General features: G+C 48.6%; 2 protein-coding genes across 2 annotated transcripts; one reads left to right on the top strand and one right to left on the bottom strand.

Moving 5' to 3' along the window:
- Positions 1 to 414: 414 nt before the first annotated feature.
- tnfsf10 (TNF superfamily member 10) lies at positions 415 to 9,066 on the top strand. Its single transcript, XM_056584228.1, has 6 exons — positions 415 to 682; positions 1,575 to 1,697; positions 2,734 to 2,779; positions 3,804 to 3,920; positions 5,982 to 6,232; positions 7,969 to 9,066. The coding sequence occupies exons 1-6, from the start codon at positions 551 to 553 to the stop codon at positions 8,176 to 8,178; spliced, it is 879 nt and encodes a 292-aa protein (XP_056440203.1). The 5' UTR covers positions 415 to 550; the 3' UTR covers positions 8,179 to 9,066.
- On the bottom strand, positions 4,575 to 17,253 carry LOC130377202 (E3 ubiquitin-protein ligase MSL2-like). Its single transcript, XM_056584227.1, has 4 exons — positions 15,822 to 17,253; positions 14,196 to 14,569; positions 12,966 to 14,102; positions 4,575 to 12,154 (listed from the first exon to the last, which is right to left on the bottom strand). The coding sequence occupies exons 1-4, from the start codon at positions 15,961 to 15,963 to the stop codon at positions 11,855 to 11,857; spliced, it is 1,953 nt and encodes a 650-aa protein (XP_056440202.1). The 5' UTR covers positions 15,964 to 17,253; the 3' UTR covers positions 4,575 to 11,854.
- Positions 17,254 to 18,863: the final 1,610 nt, after the last annotated feature.

Raw genomic sequence — 18,863 nt, 5'->3', positions numbered from 1 at the left:
ACAACAACGATACGGGCACGAGCCTGCTGCCACACCGCCCTGCCCGACTTTATCATTGTTGTTTCAACTCTGCGGAAACGACACACACACACACACACACACACGCACACCTCATGGAAGTACACACACACACACACACACACACACACACACACACACACACACACACACACACACACACACACACACACACACACACACACACACACACACACACACACACACACACACACACACACACACACACACACACACCTTTAACAAAGGATAACGTTAAAAAGAAATATCGTTCTGCTTTGGTGACCCCACCCCCCTCCTCCCCCCTCTCGAGGAATTGGCCACATCTCAGGGAGGGAGGGAATGGTGTGGGGAGGTGTGATGGGGTGGGGGGGGGGGGGGGGAAAGGGGGAGTGGAGCTAGGCGGACTCGGTTCTGCTCTCGTGTTCTTGTTCGAGGAGATCTTGGCACCGGAGCAGCGCGCGACGGAACTGGACGCTAAGGTGGTGCTGGGCGGCGCGCGCGGTGGTGGTCTGTCCGTCTGTGGTCCGTGATGACGGGCTCGGGCTCGGGCTCGGGTTCGGGCAGACTCCCGCACCTCGGGGTGCTGCTGCTCGCGGCGGTTCTGCTGCAGACGGTGTCCGTGACGGTCACCGTGTTGTACTTCTCCAGTGCGCTCAGCTCGGTAAGGAAAAGACACTGGAAGTTTTTAACTTATTTAAAAAAAGGTTCAGAGAGGAACGCGGTTACCCTGCTCCGCGGACCGTTCCCGTTCCCAGTTACCCTCCGCGTTCCCGGTTACCGTTCGTGGTTGGAACGGGTAAACGTGGACCCAACGCACGAGCGACGCGCGTCCTTCTGTACACTTTACAGATTTACGCCTTTAATAATTAATAAACGACTTGTCGTTTTCAGTGCAGTCTGCAGTGTTCATGAAGTAGAGAGAATAGAGTGGTTGTTTTCTTGAGAAATGGGGAAGAGCCATAAAGCGACTGAGCACGAGGAAGTATTCAGCCCTGCCAGTAAACAGGCCTGCTGGGTCACACATCATATCAGGGTAGGGATGGATGACAGTCTGGGTTATTAATGTTATTATCGTGATCGGAAACAGATTTCCTCGCTTTGCTTTGTCAAGGTGCAGTCCAGACAATCTAGACCCATCATTCTGTCAACTGGAGGAACTTAATTACGCGTGTTATCTAACAACCTAACAATAGCCGATCGGAAAATAGAGCCACGTTGTTAATATTTGTGTATAGGCCTAGGCTGTTTTAAAATATGATGATGGATTCATTCGTCATCTGCAGACGTGCAGGTAAACAAACCAACAGGCATTGTCGTTATCTTGTCTCGGCCTTTGTTAATGTTTTACTTGGCTCTTGGAGTTCGTTTTTTTTCTTTAAGAGCCTCGACATGTAAGCCCCTGTTTGAAACTCTGTGTGTGTGTGTGTGTGTGTGTGTGTGTGTGTGTGTGTGTGTGTGTGTGTGTGTGTGTGTGTGTGTGTGTGTGTGTGTGTGTGTGTGTGTGTGTGTGTGTGTGTGTGTGTGTGTGTGTGTGTGTGTGTGTGTGTGTTTAGATGAGGGAGACGTTCGCGCGGAGCAGCGTGTCTTGCTTTACGCGCGGCGACCCGTCGGCGAGCGAGACGCGGGGCGATCCGTGCTGGCAGGTCACTCAACAACTGCACGCGCTCATTGAAAAGGTATGGCGGGCATCTGGTGTCCTGTGTGCACGCATATAATTGCGCGCAAACACACACTGGTGCGTAAACGCACAAACACACACGACATAATGCCACACACACGGAGAGACGCACATATTGACAGATACAAAGACACATACAGACAGACACACGCCACAGACACACAAACATACATACATACATACATACATAGATATAAAGCTACACACAGATGTACAGCCACACAAATACCTAACTGTATAGCACACACGTTACCCCCTGGGTTTTTTAATTAGTCATTCTTAGTTGTTTTATATGATACGTCGGCCTGTTTCCCGTGAGTTGTTTCCCTGGCAGAGGTAAACAGGAAGCAAGGGTGAACTGATATCTCACCACTGTCTTGTTGAGGGGGGGGGGGGGGGCAACAAACAATGGGCCCCTTCATGGCTGGAAACGTGATGTGGTCCAATCAGCACTGGAATGCACTCACCTGGCCCTGTTACACACGCACACACACGCACATACAGACATACCAACGCACACACATACGTACGCACATACATACGTACATACACGTACATACACATGCACACACGTACACACAAGCACGCGCATACATACAAACACGCGCGCGAACGTACGGACATACATACACACACACACTCAGGCATGCACGCACGCACGCAAGCGCATACAAACATACCCACATGCACATAGCACGTTTGCAATGCGCCCTATATACATTGTCCAGAATGTTATACATCATGTGTGTCCGTAGGCATTTCAACATTAGGGATTTCTGCACTTAGTCATGTTCAATGAAAACTAACAGAAACCTTTGTTTTAAATTTATATCACATCTATAAAATGATTAAAAAACAAAGATATCACAAGCATGGCCACAACATCTGTCTATTGATTATTGTTAATCGTTTACTAGAAGCTACAACGTACTTAAGAAAGAATGACAGGTGTTTGTCTCCGGGTTGACCCCAGGGTTACCCAGCATTAATCGCACACTGGTCCCAGTATGCTAACCACCGTCTGTCCTCCACAGTCCATGTCTCAGCGCTACCAGGGCCAGATCTCGTCCGCCGTGAGAGGTGAGCACCCAACCGACCGCACCAGTTAGACCTGCCGGTTAACGCTCACGGGACAATAACAAGCAATCGCTCAGTCACAGCTAAGGTCACAGCTTAGCTTCCGGTATGTCATTGTGTTGAATCTGAGAGGCCTGGGTTTGAGTGAGTCTCTAGGTAGTTGTCGTAGAGTTAAAAAAAAAAAAAGATTGAAAGAAAGAAAAACGGGGGATTGTGTTACCTCGAGGATGTCTGCGATTTTTTTTATTTTTTTTCATATTCACACACATGTTGAAATATATATTTTTATACACACACATGCACTTGGCACAACAAATCTGCGGAAAAACATCACTTTTCAGCAGGAAGAATGCAGAGGTTTAATAGGCTTATTGTAAACTGCTATTCTGTGGCTCAGAGGGATGTCAGGGCAGGATGGCTTGTGTTCGAATACCTTTGTGATTATTATTGTAGGAGATAACTTCAGATTCAGACTAGACGCCTTTACTTCAAAAGGATTTGATTCTCAACCCCAACTGGATTCAACCTTTCTATTTTGTTTACAAACCGGTTGTGGTTCTTTTTCAATCAAAAAACATTAGCCTATCGTACTTTAAACTTTGTTAAAATCCACGGGCAGTATGCTCCTCATAAAAGAGAAATGTTTCTTCTTTCAAAGATTAACCCCCAAAACTCTGATCTCTCTTTCTTTTGATAACCCTTATTAGCTATAGAATGAATTATAGATTCACAACTTCCAACTTAAAAGGTATGGTAGGCAATTTGGTGAAACCAGCCAGGGTTAGCCACAACTTTGAAAGTTTCATACTAAAACCTCCAAAGCCACTCCCCCAAAACAAGTGACATGCTCGCTAGCTTTAGCAATAGGTCTGCCTGGCATGTCGACCGCGGTCTTGTGCAATCCGTGCACAGGTAGGTAGGTAGGGAGACGGACAGGTAAACCGGCCAATCATTTTATTCAGGCCGAATGAAATAACTGAACTCTCCTTTAGCTAACATGTTGTACCTTCTGCTTCCCGCCGACCAGATGAGGTTTCCCGCGTGCTTCCCTCGCTAGTGGCGGATGAACCGCCCCCCCACCGTCCCAAAGTGGCCGCCCACGTCACCGGCAGCTTCGTACCCCCGATGGGCGGCGGCGGCAGAGGTTAGCATGCTAGCATATACATATAGTTTTAATGTTTTTACAATACAAGTTTGTGACAATAGGTTAGCATGTCAACCTGTTCAGAGTTCCCCTAAACTCTGCATTGCCTCCCCGTTACCCCCCACACACACAACCCTCTTACGCACTTATTGTATGTTGTTCATCCTGGAACTTAATGTAGGCACTTATTGTATGTTGTACGTCCTTGCACTTAAGAATAGCACTTAGCATTGTGTAGCATCTTATCCTAGCTAGCTTTGTTGTGTACGGGGAATGGGTTAGAGTTCCCATGACATGCCACCAGGTGTGAGTGTGATTAGCCGTAACAAGCCAAAAAATCTGTCTCTTATGACATCTAGAGTGGGCGTATCCACCTAGACATGTGACGGAGAGATGAGCAACGTTTACTACAGTCCACTGGTTAGGCTGGTAGTCTGATCTATCCAGCACACATTTACTTGGACATGCCCACTTGTGATGTCATAAGAGACAGATTTTCGAAACGGCTAATCACACTCGCACCCGGTGGCATGTCATGGGACATTTAACCTGCTTTGCACTTGGTTCTATGAAGATCCTTACTGTACCGACAGCAATATATTATTGTTTCTCTTTCTTCTGACAAATGTACTTATAGTAAGTCGCTTTGGATAAAAGCGTCTGCTAAATGCCCTGAATGTCAATGGAACATGGTTTGCAAATATTAGCATTTGTATAATATGAGAGCTTCTAAGGCATGTATCACAGTGTGGTATCATGTTCGATTAGTTTCACCATAGGCTAGGTGTGTTTTCAATTATCAGAAACAGAAGGAAGGCGGATGGTTTTGAACTCAACACACACAAGGGATGTTCTCCTGGCCCTGAAGTGTCTGCTGAACACCTGTACTCCTTCTTTAGCTAACGGCGTTCCTCCCCTCCTGGTTTCCACATAGATGGGTTGGCGGGATATGTCGTTTTTATTGTTGTTTCCTTTCCTGTGTTTTGGACGCTTTCGCCGCTCCAGCTGTCCGTGTCTATTTCCAGTGCGCTTTGGAAAATCGTTTATCTAATGATACTATTATCAGATCATTAGCATCAACAACACATGATTCCGTTTATCGGAAATATGAACGTAAAAAAATAAAGAAAACGGTTGATTTTTAAACCATCAAAGATAAACAATAATAGTTTGGCCTACTTGTTGAAGGGAAAGTATTTGATACGTCTGTCAATCAAGCAATTATAACTGTATGTGCATACTATGTACGTGATGTAGTCGGGCATCAGTATAACACCAGGTATTGATAAGGGCTACTGGGCGCACTATCCGAGCCGGAGCGATCATTGGAAATAAAATTAGGATTTAGTATAAAACTGTCTCTCAACTTTATCACAATTCCCCTAAAATTGACGTTTAGGAGACAGGCAGAGGACGCGCCGACCCCGTACCAAATGGGAGGGAATGCAGATGGTCTGCCAACCGCTTTCTTCGATGTTTACGTCCATCTCTTTGTTCCTTGGTCGGAACGTTCCTAACGAGTAAACCTGAGCTATAATTGGTTTATAGTCACTCTGCTTGACCCCCAGGGGGTGTGTGTACTGTGTTTACATTTACGGCATTTAGCAGACGCTTTGAATCGAAAGCGACTTACAATAAGTACATTTGTCACAAGAAATAGAAACAACAATATATCGCTGTCGGTACAGTAAGGATGATCATGGAACCGAGTGCCAAGCACTAACAATCACTAGGTTAACCCATTCCCTGTTTTCAACAAAGACAGCTTGGATAATATGCTACACAATGCTAAGTACTGTTTCTAAGTGCAAGGACGTACAACATACAATAAGTGTGCAAGAGGGTTGTCGGGAGGATGTAAGGGGGGGAGGCTATGCAGAGTCTTGGTGAATTCTGAACAAGTGAGGCTTGAGTCTTTTGGCAGAATCTGGTGAGCGACTGACATAGGCAGGGAGCTCGTTCCACCACTGCGGTGCCAAAACCGAGAAGCTTTGATTTGTTGTGACTTCCAGCGAGGATCACTCATTGGGTGGCTGCTCTGCTGTCCTTCCTCCACCTCAGGCTCTCCCAGCCGTCGGGTGCAGGGCCAAAAGATCTCCTGGTGGGAGGGGCGGAAGGGCCTGGCCTTCCTCCAGGACGTCCAGCTGTTGGACGGGGAGCTGGTGGTCCCCCGGCCTGGCCTCTACTACGTCTACGCCCAGACCTACTTCAGACACACTCACCCCGTGGCGGAGGAGGAAGACAAAGAGCAGCCGGAGAACCAGGGCGACCGGGACGTCGGAAAGCCCCTGCTGCAGTACATTTACCAGAAGGTGAGGTGTGGACCGCTTTTGGGCGGGCCGCCATTGCATAAAAAAAGGCCTCCTTCCACATGATGATGATCATCATCATCGGCTGATGTCACTTTGCCTTCGCCTTAGTCTCTCTTTCATCGCTGAGCTCGGCTTGGAATGTTTCTTATAACCTCTCGCCCCCTCCCTGTCCACCACCAGACACTCCCCATGAGCAGTTTTTTTTCTTCTAACATTTCGTCATACTTAAGTGGTTATATTTCACTGTGGTGACGTTACCATGTGGACGGACCTTGCTGAACCCAACGATAAACCCTCAGCCTGAGAGGTTGGGGCCTCTGCGATTTACAGATTCTATGCCTGGATGGGAGGCCTCCAGAGAGCATTGGTGAAGGGGAACGAAAGAGACGCCGCCAACGTACTGTCACACAGGAAGTGATGGGTGGTTTACATACGGTACGAGGAAGACCTCCAAGAACAAGTAGCAGGCCGTCAGCGGAAAATATCCTGACTGTGGAGAAAGTTCCACAGTCCAAAGAGCAACGAGCAGTCTCATTCAGGCCTGAATAGAACATGACAAGCCTTTGGAAAGCTGGACGGTCGTCAGTAGCGCAGTAAAACAGTCGGAGGTCTGTGTAAACTCTGCTGGACTTGTCAAGACAACTAGGATGAATGGATGGGTGTCAAAGTGGTGGAGTGCGGCCCTTGGAAGGGCCCTCCATTACCAGGAACCTGTCGGGTTCAACCTAAACATGCCAATACATGCAGACGACGGATATTTATAATCTGTCACGTTATATTAGCTGGTTCTTAATCGTTGTTTGGAAAATACACAAAGTAGCAATTAGTATCCGAACATTTCTGCGAACTGTGGGTCACGTCGTGTTGAGGGCTGATCGTTCATCGTCCCATTAGCTGCGTTGGTTTTGGCGGACTCAGGTATGCGTTCGTGGAGTTGTTGCATTTCTTTATAATAAGCACATGCTTTCATTGTTATTTTAAGTCTCCCTAGGTTTCATTGTTGTTGAAACTAAAATAGGTTTGCTCGCCAACGTCGACAGGCTGGTCCCGAGGAGGTGGAATTTCCCCATGTTCGACAAGTTGCCTGCAAGTAACGTCCTGTCAAGCAAGGCTTCAAGTGAAATTGAAAGCACTGCTTTCAATGTCACAGCACAATTGTCGTTGTGTTTTTAAAGAATCACACATCTCAGTATAAGCTTATGTAGTTCAAAAGTTGTATTTTTAAGTTAAAGATATTTAACAGATATATCCAAGGTATAAGTTCCAGCGAGTCTAGCCGTATATACCTGCCAGTGTTGTCATTGGGTGCAATAGTGAAGGCACCTTGTAAATCAGCCTCCTCCAAAACAAAACTCACACGCACAGTGAATCAGGCTGCCAAAATAACTGGCTCCCCCCCGACCCTCTCTATCTGAACTGTACAGCCGTGATAAGGAAAGCCAACCTGATCGCAGAGGACACCCTTCACCCCCTCCATCACTCATTCCGGCTGCTACCATAAGGCAGGCGTTTCAATCAATGTACACCTGGCCTGTGAAAACAGCTACAAGGAATCCTTCATCCCCTCTGCAATAGCCCTACTGAACAGAGACCACAGTCAGCTGATACCTCAACACCCATGTCTTGTCTTGTCTTTTATTTCTGTGTGAATGGTTATTTGGGACTGGAGCAATGCCAAAGAAAAAATTCCGTCACCCTTGCGTTGAGTATTATCTTATCTTCCCCTTCCCCTCCAGATGAACTCTTACCCGGATCCCATCCTGCTGATGAAGACGAGCCGGACGTCCTGCTGGTCTCGCGGTTCCCAGTTCTCTCTGCACTCCGCCCACCAGGGGGGGCTGTTCCCGCTCAGCACGGGGGACCGGCTCTTCGTCACCGTTAGCAACGCCTCTGCCGTAGACATGGACGAGAAAAGCAGCTTCTTCGGGGCTTTCCTTGTCAGCTAGCGTGTGCGTGCGTCTGGCGCGCATGCATGGGCGTGTCCTAATGGATTAAAAAGGGCGGGAAACGTAGACATTTCTGGAAGGGAAGTCGAAGTGAATTCCCTCTTTGTTTTGTTGGCCCTTTTAAAAAGGCAGATAAAAACGTTTGGCTACCTTTGCTACTGGGGTAGATGTGTGGGCGTGAGAGGGACTATGCCAAGATCATCTCAAATCAAATGTGTTTTAAAGTAAACAAGGCCAGCTAATGTAGCAGTTTGTTAAAGTGTGCTTTATATCTGGGGAGGGACTGAGTTTATGTGTGCATGCCTTTCTGCATACCATATCCCACGTAATGCAGAAAGGCGAGGGGTAAACAAATAAACAGAAATGCACATGCTTGATTCATTTCTGATGTTCGGGAAATGAAAAGAAAGCTGATACCTTTGTTATGTCGTTATGGATTATCTCCAATGATGCTCCTTTTATCGTTTTGTATTTCTCATTCTTTGCCGCTTGTAACACGCGACTTCCGGTTCTTTCTCCTTACTGGGTCACGAACCGGAAGTTGTACGTACATCGGGCACATTTATTCGTCGACGCAAATCGTTTTTTTTCCTTCAAACCAGCCTAAGCGTACTTCTTCATAAGCACGTTAGATCTTAATGTAGCTCTATGGATCAATACAGATTAAATATGATGGGCTTTTCAGCTGTTCTCTAAATATAGGACCACCTCCTGTATTTTTATACTTTGTTTATGAATGTATATATAATTTTTGAGAGAGATTGAGGCGTAAATGACCTGTTTTTTAACAGATCAAAACGTACCAAAAATAATGATATTTGAAGTGTGTGAGCAGTTTGTCAGTGCCAAAAAAAGTCTGTTTTGTGTTTTTTTTTTTTCATTTCAGCAGATTCTACCAAAAAGAAAAAAAGTCTTAAATGTGCCGATCTGGTTGAAACTAAATGTGAATGTAAATAGCAACTGCGTGTATATATTTGAAATAAAGATATCGTGCGATGGTTGCTGGTCTGGTTTTCTGCAGAGCTGCTTAATACATTAGAGACATGAGATATTACAACTGGAGATATCACAGTGCATACCAGCATCAATCCCCGTCCGGGATTACCAACAGGTGGTCTTATTTGGTAACAGGTTGTCCACGATTACACATAGCCTGTTCCTTGTTAACCCTGTTCTAGGTTAGTCAAAATATATTTTATATAGAATGATGCGTCATTGTTAGGATTATTCCAATATTCCTAAAACAATCCCATAGTGATTATCTTTGTTATGCATTGCATGTTTAACCCTCTTTTTCATCTCCTACTGAGAGGGACCTGTACCGGGCTTAGAGACGGGATCTTCAAATAAATGATGAAATGCTCTCCTAAGGGGATCTGGAGACCCACCGAATGGTTATACTCACACATGTGGTCGCTTCCTCCGACAGACGTCATTCTTCGTGTCACAACGCAGGCTCCAAACACACAGTCATCCAAACCAACATACAAGTCAGTGTACAAAAAAAGTCGACAATTTTTCGATTTTCTTTTTTGTGGAAATATGTTACAGTTATATTACATGTTTTTAATGCCCCGTGGGGAAACAAGTCATTCGAAGACATCAGTAACTAACACTAACAAGACAGCAACATCATTGAGACGCAGACTGTGCAGAGCAGGAACGTCTGACAGCCCGCAGGGGGCGCTCGACCGCCCGCTGCGCAACCTACGCTGGAGGTGACGTCACAATAAATACTGCGGATATTGTTAACATAACTTATTACAAAAAAAAAAACACCAAGGGGAAGTTATGGTCCTCCTTCGAGTCCTTCTGGTGGATTAGCAGCAGGTGCGAAGCTTCCAGGGATCCGAACCAACAACGAAATGTGGAGTGGACCCCCCACCAAGACCACTCAACAACTCTCAAAGGGTGTCTGACACGTGGAAGACAAAAGACTAGAATACTACGTCCACAGTATTTATTTGAGCTGTACCTGGCCAGAGTGGGCGGGAATAAGGTAAATTATATTAGTGCTTGGCTTCAATTGATTTTGTAGTGTCACACGTAGACCAGCTCGTTCCACCATTCCCAGTATACATGCAGTTAAACATGTAGTGGCTGGACTGGACTGATTCATTTCATGTGTCTGAATTACATCATTCAAACTGGGAAAGCACTTCAAAATATAAGTTGGTCGAGGCTGATAAATAGATAAATATAGTCTGTATAGTCAGTGTCAAATTGTCAACATTTTTGTGACTAATGCAGAATTTTAAAGTTCATATTTTTTTGCACTATCATTATTGACCAAATGTAGTAAGTGGCTTGGAATCTCCAGCCACGTTTAATTACCATCTCATGGTTCCTGACGATCCCACACTGGACCAGCCAGCTTGAATAAACACGGAAGTCACACTTCAAATCTCTTGACTTCAGTGAAACGTATCTTGCCGAGAAACAAGTCCACCCCATCCAACGGCTTTCCTCAGTTTAATGTAACTTATAAAATAGATCATAAAATGTCCTCTTGAATGGAAACCGTTGTCCGTATAAAAAAAAGTTTTTTCCTCTTATATAAATTACACAAGTCTGTTATGATGATGCCTCCATCTCACCATTCATACACATACACACACATTTATACACACACACACACACACACACACACACACACACACACACACACACACACACACACACACACACACACACACACACACACACACACACACACACACACACACACACACACACACACACACACACACACACAGGGGGGTTGGGGGGGGCATGGTTGGACTCTACCTGGCCAACATTCCTGACAAACGAGACATGCTCTAAACATTACCAACAGTAGAGGCCCACCCCCCACCTCCTCCTCACTGAAATGATATTCTTGAACATACAGTAATGCTACAGATCTCTCTCCGCCTCGCTTCCTGATCCACCATGTGAAACCACCCTCGGCAACCGTGGGGCGCTGTCTCACCGCGTAAAACCACCCGCAGCCACCGGAGGGCGCTGTTTCACCGTGTAAAACCATCCGCAGGCACCGGGGACGCTGTTTCACTATGTAAAACCAACGGCAGCTGTCACACCAAATTTGTACCGGAGGCCGAATTTGTACCGCCCACGTTATCAGTTGTCCGTTGGACAACTGATTACGTAAAGGTTGTCCGTTGCCAGGCATGTTTCAAAAAACATTCGCGCTCATGTTGCCAAAGACGAAATAACATAATACAGATAACGTATCGCGAGATAACACTTGTTTTTACATTATATTTGTATTGTATTTAATTGTTTTATCGAATTTAGCTAGTAAACTGAGTGTTTAAAGTGTACCATTGTTTATATTTGTATTGTATTTAATTGTTTAATCGAATTTAGCTAGTAAACTGAGTGTTTAAAGTGTATTCGTTAGTCTCGTCGTCGCTCGTCGTTCGACGCGATCGCAACGTTCGACGCAATCTCTGTTGCCAGGCAGGTTTGGAATGGATTACGTAGGCGGTACAAATTCGGCCCCCGGTACAAATTTGGTGTGACACAGCCACTGGGGGGGCGCTGTTTCACCGTGTAAAACCACCAGCGGCCGACGGGCGGCGCTGTTCCTCCTCTGTCCTCACTGTAGCTGCCTTATTTGGGCGCCACCGCCGCTCCGCACTGTCAAGGTGACGGGGGGGGGGGGGGGGGTGCCCTAACAGTCAAAGCGCATCTCCAACGAGTCGTCGAAGACCCGGTTGTCGTGGCCCGCCCCCGACAGGAAGGCGGCGGTGACGGGGGTGCCCGTCGCCGTGGTGACGTTGATGAGGGTGTTGCCGGGGGCGCTGGAGGAGGGGCTACGCAGGGCGGCGGCGGTGATGCTGGTGAGGTTGATGCCGAGCGTGAGGCGCGTCTGCTCCAGGGCCTTCTCCGGAACGGCGAAGGCCTCGAGCTTCTTCTCGCCGTTCGCCATGTAGGAGTTCTGACAGCCGCGGCAGATACAGTCCAGACACGCCTACAACATACATAATACATACATTATAGATATCATATACACATTATATAGATACACTAAAAGAGTTCTGACAGCCACGGCAGATACAGTCCAGACACGCCTACAACATACACAATACATACATTAGATATACATTATAGATATCATATACATTATACACACTATATAGATTATATAGATACACTAAAGGAGTTCTGACAGCCGCGGCAGATATATTCCAGAAACGCCTACATATTACATACATTATATATATATATATATATATATATATATAATGTATATATCAATCATTCCCAAAGTGGTCTGTGATGGTACTGCAGATAGTCCATGGAAAACCAAAATAAAATATAAAATAATCTTTAATTTTAACATTCACTTTGCCACAAAATTCCCATAAAGATATGTGGCATCCGTTGTGTGCAGCTACCTTTAGTTTAACGAGCCTTCTGTGCTGATGCTGTGACCAGTTGTTGTTAGTGCTAGTAGGCCTTTTAAGAGGTTATTCAGGTAGGAGGCTTGTTGAAATATTTTATAATGTGTATTATGAGGTGGTCCAGACTCCAGGGAAACAAACCACAAATCCACCACAACACATCTAGATCTAAATACTACAACAAAGGACGGAATGGTTACCAAAAAATGCAAAACAACAGAAAAGAGGATGAAGGCTTTTAAAACGTGACAAAAACATTAAGACTCGGGTTCACAGGTGGAAGGTTTCCTTCCCCTCAGCAGAACCGAGTCTCCGCCACCTCCTACTCCGGGGGGAAACAAACCACAGCTCCACGACCACACCACACCGGTTCCTCACCTTGCGGTTGGAGTAGCAGGGGCACCGCTGCCCCCTGCAGGTCAGCACCGACGGGTTCTGCGTCGCCCGGCCGCACTTGCAGCCCTTCTTCTCCACGGGCTTCTTGTACAGGGGCTTGGAGGGACTGGGCGGGTGGGCGACGGGGTGGGCGTGGGGGTGGGGGCCCGGCAGGCGGTCTCGTGGCTGGGGGCGGGGCTTGGGGGCCCCCTGCCTGGCCTTGCTGTAGGCCTTTTTGGGGCCCCCGTGGTGCTCCACTGTCTTTTTCAGTCCCTTGCTGGAGACCAGCACAGTCTTGCCCACCTTGGGGGGCCCGCCGTTGGGCACTGGGGCCAGGTGGGGCAGGGGTTGGTGGGGGGCGGGGTGGGGGAACTTGGGCTCTCGCTTGGCGGTGGGGGGTGCGGCGGAGGCGGAGGCGGTGGTGGGGGGGGCGGCCCCGGGGCCGGGTTGGTGGGGGGGGGCGCTGGGGGCCAGCAGGGGGCTGCGCAGCAGGCTGGAGATGGGGAGGGGCTGGAGCTTCTCGCTGTCGCTCTCCGAGCGGGAGCGCTTGCGGTGGCAGCGAGGGGGGGCGCGGGGGGCTGCGGGGAGGGGGGGCCCCTGGTGCCGGGGGCCGTCCTCCGGTGGGAGGGAGGGGGTGAGGCGCGAGGAGTCGGGCCCCGCGGGGCAGTGGGGGCCGTTGAAGCTGGGCCGGGGTACGGCCGGGGAGGAGCGGCCGGGCCGGGGGGGCGCGGGGTCGGGAGGGGTGGAGGAAGGCACCGGGAGGGGTACGGGGGCGTGGCAGGGGGCGGGGATGGGGGCGGGGTCTGTGTCCAGTGTCCGGAGCACCTCCTCCACGCTCAGCAGCAGCGAGCCGCCGCCGCCGCCTCCGCCACCGCCGCCGCCGCGCTTCAGGTTCTCGCCGAACGCCGTGATGTCACACAGCCCCGCCTCGCCGCTCGCCGTGAGACTCACGCACATGGGCAGCTCGTCCCCGAAGGCCTCCTGCTTCAGCACGCCGCCGCCGCCGCCGCCCGTCTCCATGGCGACGCACTGAAGCCCCTCCTCCACCGCCACCTCCTCCTCCCCCCCCCCAAGGCCGTTACACCGGTGCAGCCCGTTCACGTTCACGCCCGCGGAGCTCGACTCCTCCCCCCCCCCCTCCTCCTCGGGGGCGCCCACAAATAGCCCCCCCGCCGCCGCCGCTGCCGACTCCTCCTCCTCCTCCGCCTGCTCCTCAACTCCGGCTCGTCCCGCCTCCGGAGCCGAGGCGTCCTGCGATTGGCCGGCCGCCCCGGCATCCGCCGCCGCCGCCGCCGCCACGGCCTCCTCGTCGTCGGGGCGTTGGCCCTCGGCGAGGGTGAGGCCCTCGTCGAGAATGGCCCGGAGGTCGGGCGAGTCTCCGGCGGCCGTGGCGATGTGCGGCGCCAGCGGCGACTGGGCGATGTAGAGGCACAGCTTCCTGTAGCAGTGCACCAGCAGGGACAGCTGCCGGTTCTCCCGGAAGCGGGAGTAGTCCTTGCACCAGCTGCACGACGGCTTCAGCTGCATGCGCCGGCCCTTGCAGCCGCGGCACACGTAGTGCTGGCATGACGAGTCCGTGGGCGCGATGGGGTCCTGCAGTAGGTTGCCTGGACGACCGCGGAACGACAACGACAACAGATTCAGTGACTGGGATTTACTTTGTGAGGCTCGGCTTACCTCGACGGTCAGATAGCAGCAGCGATACACGATAAAGTGAATGAAGATAAGTGGGTGTAGCAGCATCGATAGATCACAGTAATAAATAACGAGGACGTCGTTTCGGAAGAACGTCAACAACAGGGTTTATTGAACGGATAAATCTTCCCACATACTGCGGGAAGATTTCATACAAATCAAACGAGCGCTACCACTCAAAACGATGTCTGCCGGCATTTACAGCAGGGGCACGGAACTCTGTTTCTGCTTCACCCCTGCTGGCAATACACTATAAGCCCACCTGGATAAATTAATACACTCAAAGGAAAAGTAGTTAAGTCCTCAAAGTGCTGGCCGCAGAGTGCAGGAGACACCTGTTCCAGGTGCATGGTTATAGGTTGGGATTTTTCTTTTTTTGAAGAGTAGAAAATCTGCCACGGATAGCCTGTGAGACAACTACTCTTTCAGAGGAGCTTCCTTAGCAACCGCTGGTTGTCAGGGTATGCAGCTGCCGAAGGAGGAGGGGGGGGGGGAGGCAGGGAGAGAAAGTCCATTCATTGAATACAAAAAAAAACACTCACGCATACCGCTGTGCATACTCTCACACACGCACGCACGCACTGTGCCGCCCCTACGGATGAATTCGTTTGCGGTGTTACTATGCGTGGAATTTCTGTCTTATTCGCAGTTATTAAATATTTATAGCAAAATGCGGATGGATACTTTAGGGGGAAAGGCTATTCCTGTAGCGCTCTCCACCTGACGAGAAGAGTCGTGCAGCCGTGAACCACATTATTATTCCCTCCTTCCGCGGTAGAGGGTAGGTCCAGGCACTCCCAATGAAAACATCACTCATATTAGTCCGCTTTCACCCCATAAGGACATAATCAAATCACCAGTCCAGTATTATTAAAGATAATTCACAATACCTTTTACAAGAAACAGCGAGGGGGGGGGGCAAATGACGTCAGAACATGACTGTCAACACCGAATTCGGGCATTAAAACAATCGATATCGATCGAACACGAGCACATAGGACATAGGCAGGCAGCGGGACCTTGGGATGGGGGAAGACCACTGATGGGAGTCCCACAGGGGGGGTGTGTCATCACGGCAAGCACACAACCAGAAGGCGTATTCCGGTGGACGGTGCGAAGGCGAATTAAAGAACCCAATTAAGAAAGACAAAAACACACACTTACCACACACGAGGCAGGAAAGGGACTGCCGGAAGAAGGGGAGCAGCTTGCAGAGCTCTGCGAGGGCCCGGGGGTCTCGCGGATCACACTGCAGCACCGACCGGCTCGCGGACACGTAGAGAGCGGTCGCGTTCACCGGGTTCATGTCAGCTCCCTCGCCCGGTGTCCGGGAGACGACGCGTTAAAACGAAACAGCCCACGGTGCACAGACCGAACCGATAGATCGGCGAACTATCCGCGGCGGGAGTAGGCGGTCTGTCGCTCCCGGGGTGCGTGTGTCTGTTTGTGTGTGTGCGTGGCCCAGAGATCGACGGGAGCGCGTGAGCGTCTGAGAGAGCATAGATGAATGGATGAAATCTCCATGCACCATCAAGTTCAGTGGTCTGAATATGAATGCCACATGCATAGTCCGTGCACGGTCAACAACAATCCGGGGTGGGTGTGTGTGTGTCTGTGTATGTGTGTATCTCCGTTACATCCAATCCATCGTTACGCTGATCTGATTATGCGATACAACAACACCGAGTGCGGGTTCCTCCTCCCAATTTGAAACAAGTGCATTAAAGATGAGGTGTGCACCCTTGCAGCGCTGCATACCAGTGTATTCATCCAAGGTCCAGTTTCAGTTTATGACAGTATATATAGAGCTAGAACGAAACAATACATCGCTGCGTGACGTCCTTTACTCCGGCGGAGAGCCGTGGCCTCACTACTGCCTTGCACAAGCCACGAAATTCACACAGAATCCGCTCGATGTGCGTGTCCAAAGAGTGCAGTTTTACTGAAATTTCCATATTCTGCTCTATGCATGCTCGTCGGGTTTGGGGTGGGCCCCGGTCTCATTGCACACCACGCGTTGTTCCAGACCGAGGCGTCGGAGGAGGAGCGCAGGCCGTGCGCCCTGCAGCCTGGCTCGGGCTGTGTTATTGATCGGCTTCGAAAACAAAACAGGCCTCTCCGGCTTCAGATGGGCTTTAGGGCGAAAATGTGGGGCGCCTAGGTAGATGTGGTGCGATCTGTCCGACCAGGAGGGCATGCGGGTATCGGGGGGAAATCGGAATCGAGTTCGACCACTTCCCCAGCGCAGGAAAAACGAAGCCCTTGAAAGCCTCGGTCTCGAGTGACAAGTGTGGCCGCCCGAGAGCTCCCTGCACGCCGGGAACAAAAACAGGCCGCTCGTTACTTTTTCTCTATCGGTTACACTCTGCCTCTGTTCGGGCTTCTCTGCGTTTGGATGGTGCAGAGTCAACATCTGCGTCTTGACAGAATTGTATTCCGTCTTCCAGTAACGGTAAAAACGCCGTTGTGTTGTTGAGGAATTGTGGCGAAATATTCCTATTTGGGTACGTTGCTATCGTTAGCCGCGCAGTGTTTCTCAAACCTCCCGTCGCTTCTCGGGTAGAAAACAGGGGGCGCCGTTTCGCAAGTCTCGCGAGAACAGACCATACGCGGTTATTTAAAAATATCAAATTTAGTCTAGTCAGGTGTGTGTGTGTGTGTGTGTGTGTGTGTGTGTGTGTGTGTGTGTGTGTGTGTGTGTGTGTGTGTGTGTGTGTGTGTGTGTGTGTGTGTGTGTGTGTGTGTGTGTGTGTGTGTGTGTGTGTGTGTGTGTGTGTGTGTGTGTGTGTGTGTGTGTGTGTGTGTGTGTGTGTGTGTGTGTTTCTAATTATGTTGAGTTCTACATTATTATTATATTATTATTGTATTATTGTTCTGTCAAATAGATTACCAGCAAAAAAATAATTTAGCCTCCAATAATACTGGTTTTATCTGGACTCACACGTATAACAAAGCAAGCCTTTAGAGCAACAAGCTGAATTGAGGATGCTAAATAAGTAAATGTTGCAAAACTATGAAATAAAAGGTTACAATTATTCAGGAAAATGTTTTTAAAATATCATTCACCTATCATAAAACAGTAAATAATTTCTTTATAATGTTTTGCTTTTAATAATGTCCTTCATTAGGCTATATCTTATGTAGCCTATTTTGTAACTCTTTATTTCACATTTGCATCATTTCTCAGTAACGTGATGTTGTCTTTTACTACGTGATCCAAATTAAACTGCTCGTTCCATGAGTCGGATTCCTCGCGTGCGCTTCATTCATATTTCAGTCTTGTCCCACGCATTCATCGTTCGCGACGCAGTGCAGTTATTATTACTACGCTGACCACGGACACTAATAATAGCAGGCTATTCCGGTGCAAGTTTACATTCTAGTGTTGTGGACATTACGCGCGGACGGGGAAGTGGCTCCCCGTTTGTGATGGGTCACAGGGTGATTCTTGTTCTGTCGAGTACACTCATAATAGGCTACAGCCTTAGGATAAATGTGGCACATTCCTTAATACCTAGGCTACGACATTCCCCAGCATACAATTGAAAAAAAGAAAAGGCTGATTTAACAGACTTAAAAGCTATTAGCTAAAATAAAATTAATCAAAACTAATAATATTCCTCAACTTTGTCCATTGAATTTTTTTAAATATCAAATCTAGTGGCTGAGTAAAATTACCATAACAAGCAAGGGTTACAAATAACGGGAGTAGCCTACTTCGCTGTATTTATTTGTGATTTATTTCCTCTTAAATTTTCATTCCCTTTTTTCTTCAATATATAATAAGGCCAACAACTTAACCAACCCCTTACCTTATCCCTGACAAACTACCATAACCACTTAAGGGCCCCTATCCCTCACCCCGACCCCTTAACCCATCTAACACCTAACCCAAACACCTTAACCCGATCACTGGACCCACCTTGTCTCTCAGCCTACAGGAACAGTGAAAAGCAGAACTCTATACGGCTCTACCCCAACTATAAACGATTACATCTTTCGTTTGATGTGAAAACTTGATGCTTTTATGATTTCATACTTCGGCCATATACATGTTGCTTCTGACTGCATAAGGGGAAATGCAATAAAAGGCCTCAGTTCATAATGGATGGTGCGTTGTAAGGTATAGCATTACAAATGCTAACACAGCACACCGCAAAGCCATAAGTGCCATGCCTGAACTGTTATTACTGCTTTCAATTAAAT

This window comes from Gadus chalcogrammus, chromosome 23 (assembly GCF_026213295.1).
Source record: "Gadus chalcogrammus isolate NIFS_2021 chromosome 23, NIFS_Gcha_1.0, whole genome shotgun sequence".
Taxonomy (NCBI): domain Eukaryota; kingdom Metazoa; phylum Chordata; class Actinopteri; order Gadiformes; family Gadidae; genus Gadus; species Gadus chalcogrammus.
The sequence above is the reverse complement of the archived record's forward strand: the minus strand, read 5'-3'. Positions and strand labels throughout refer to the sequence as shown.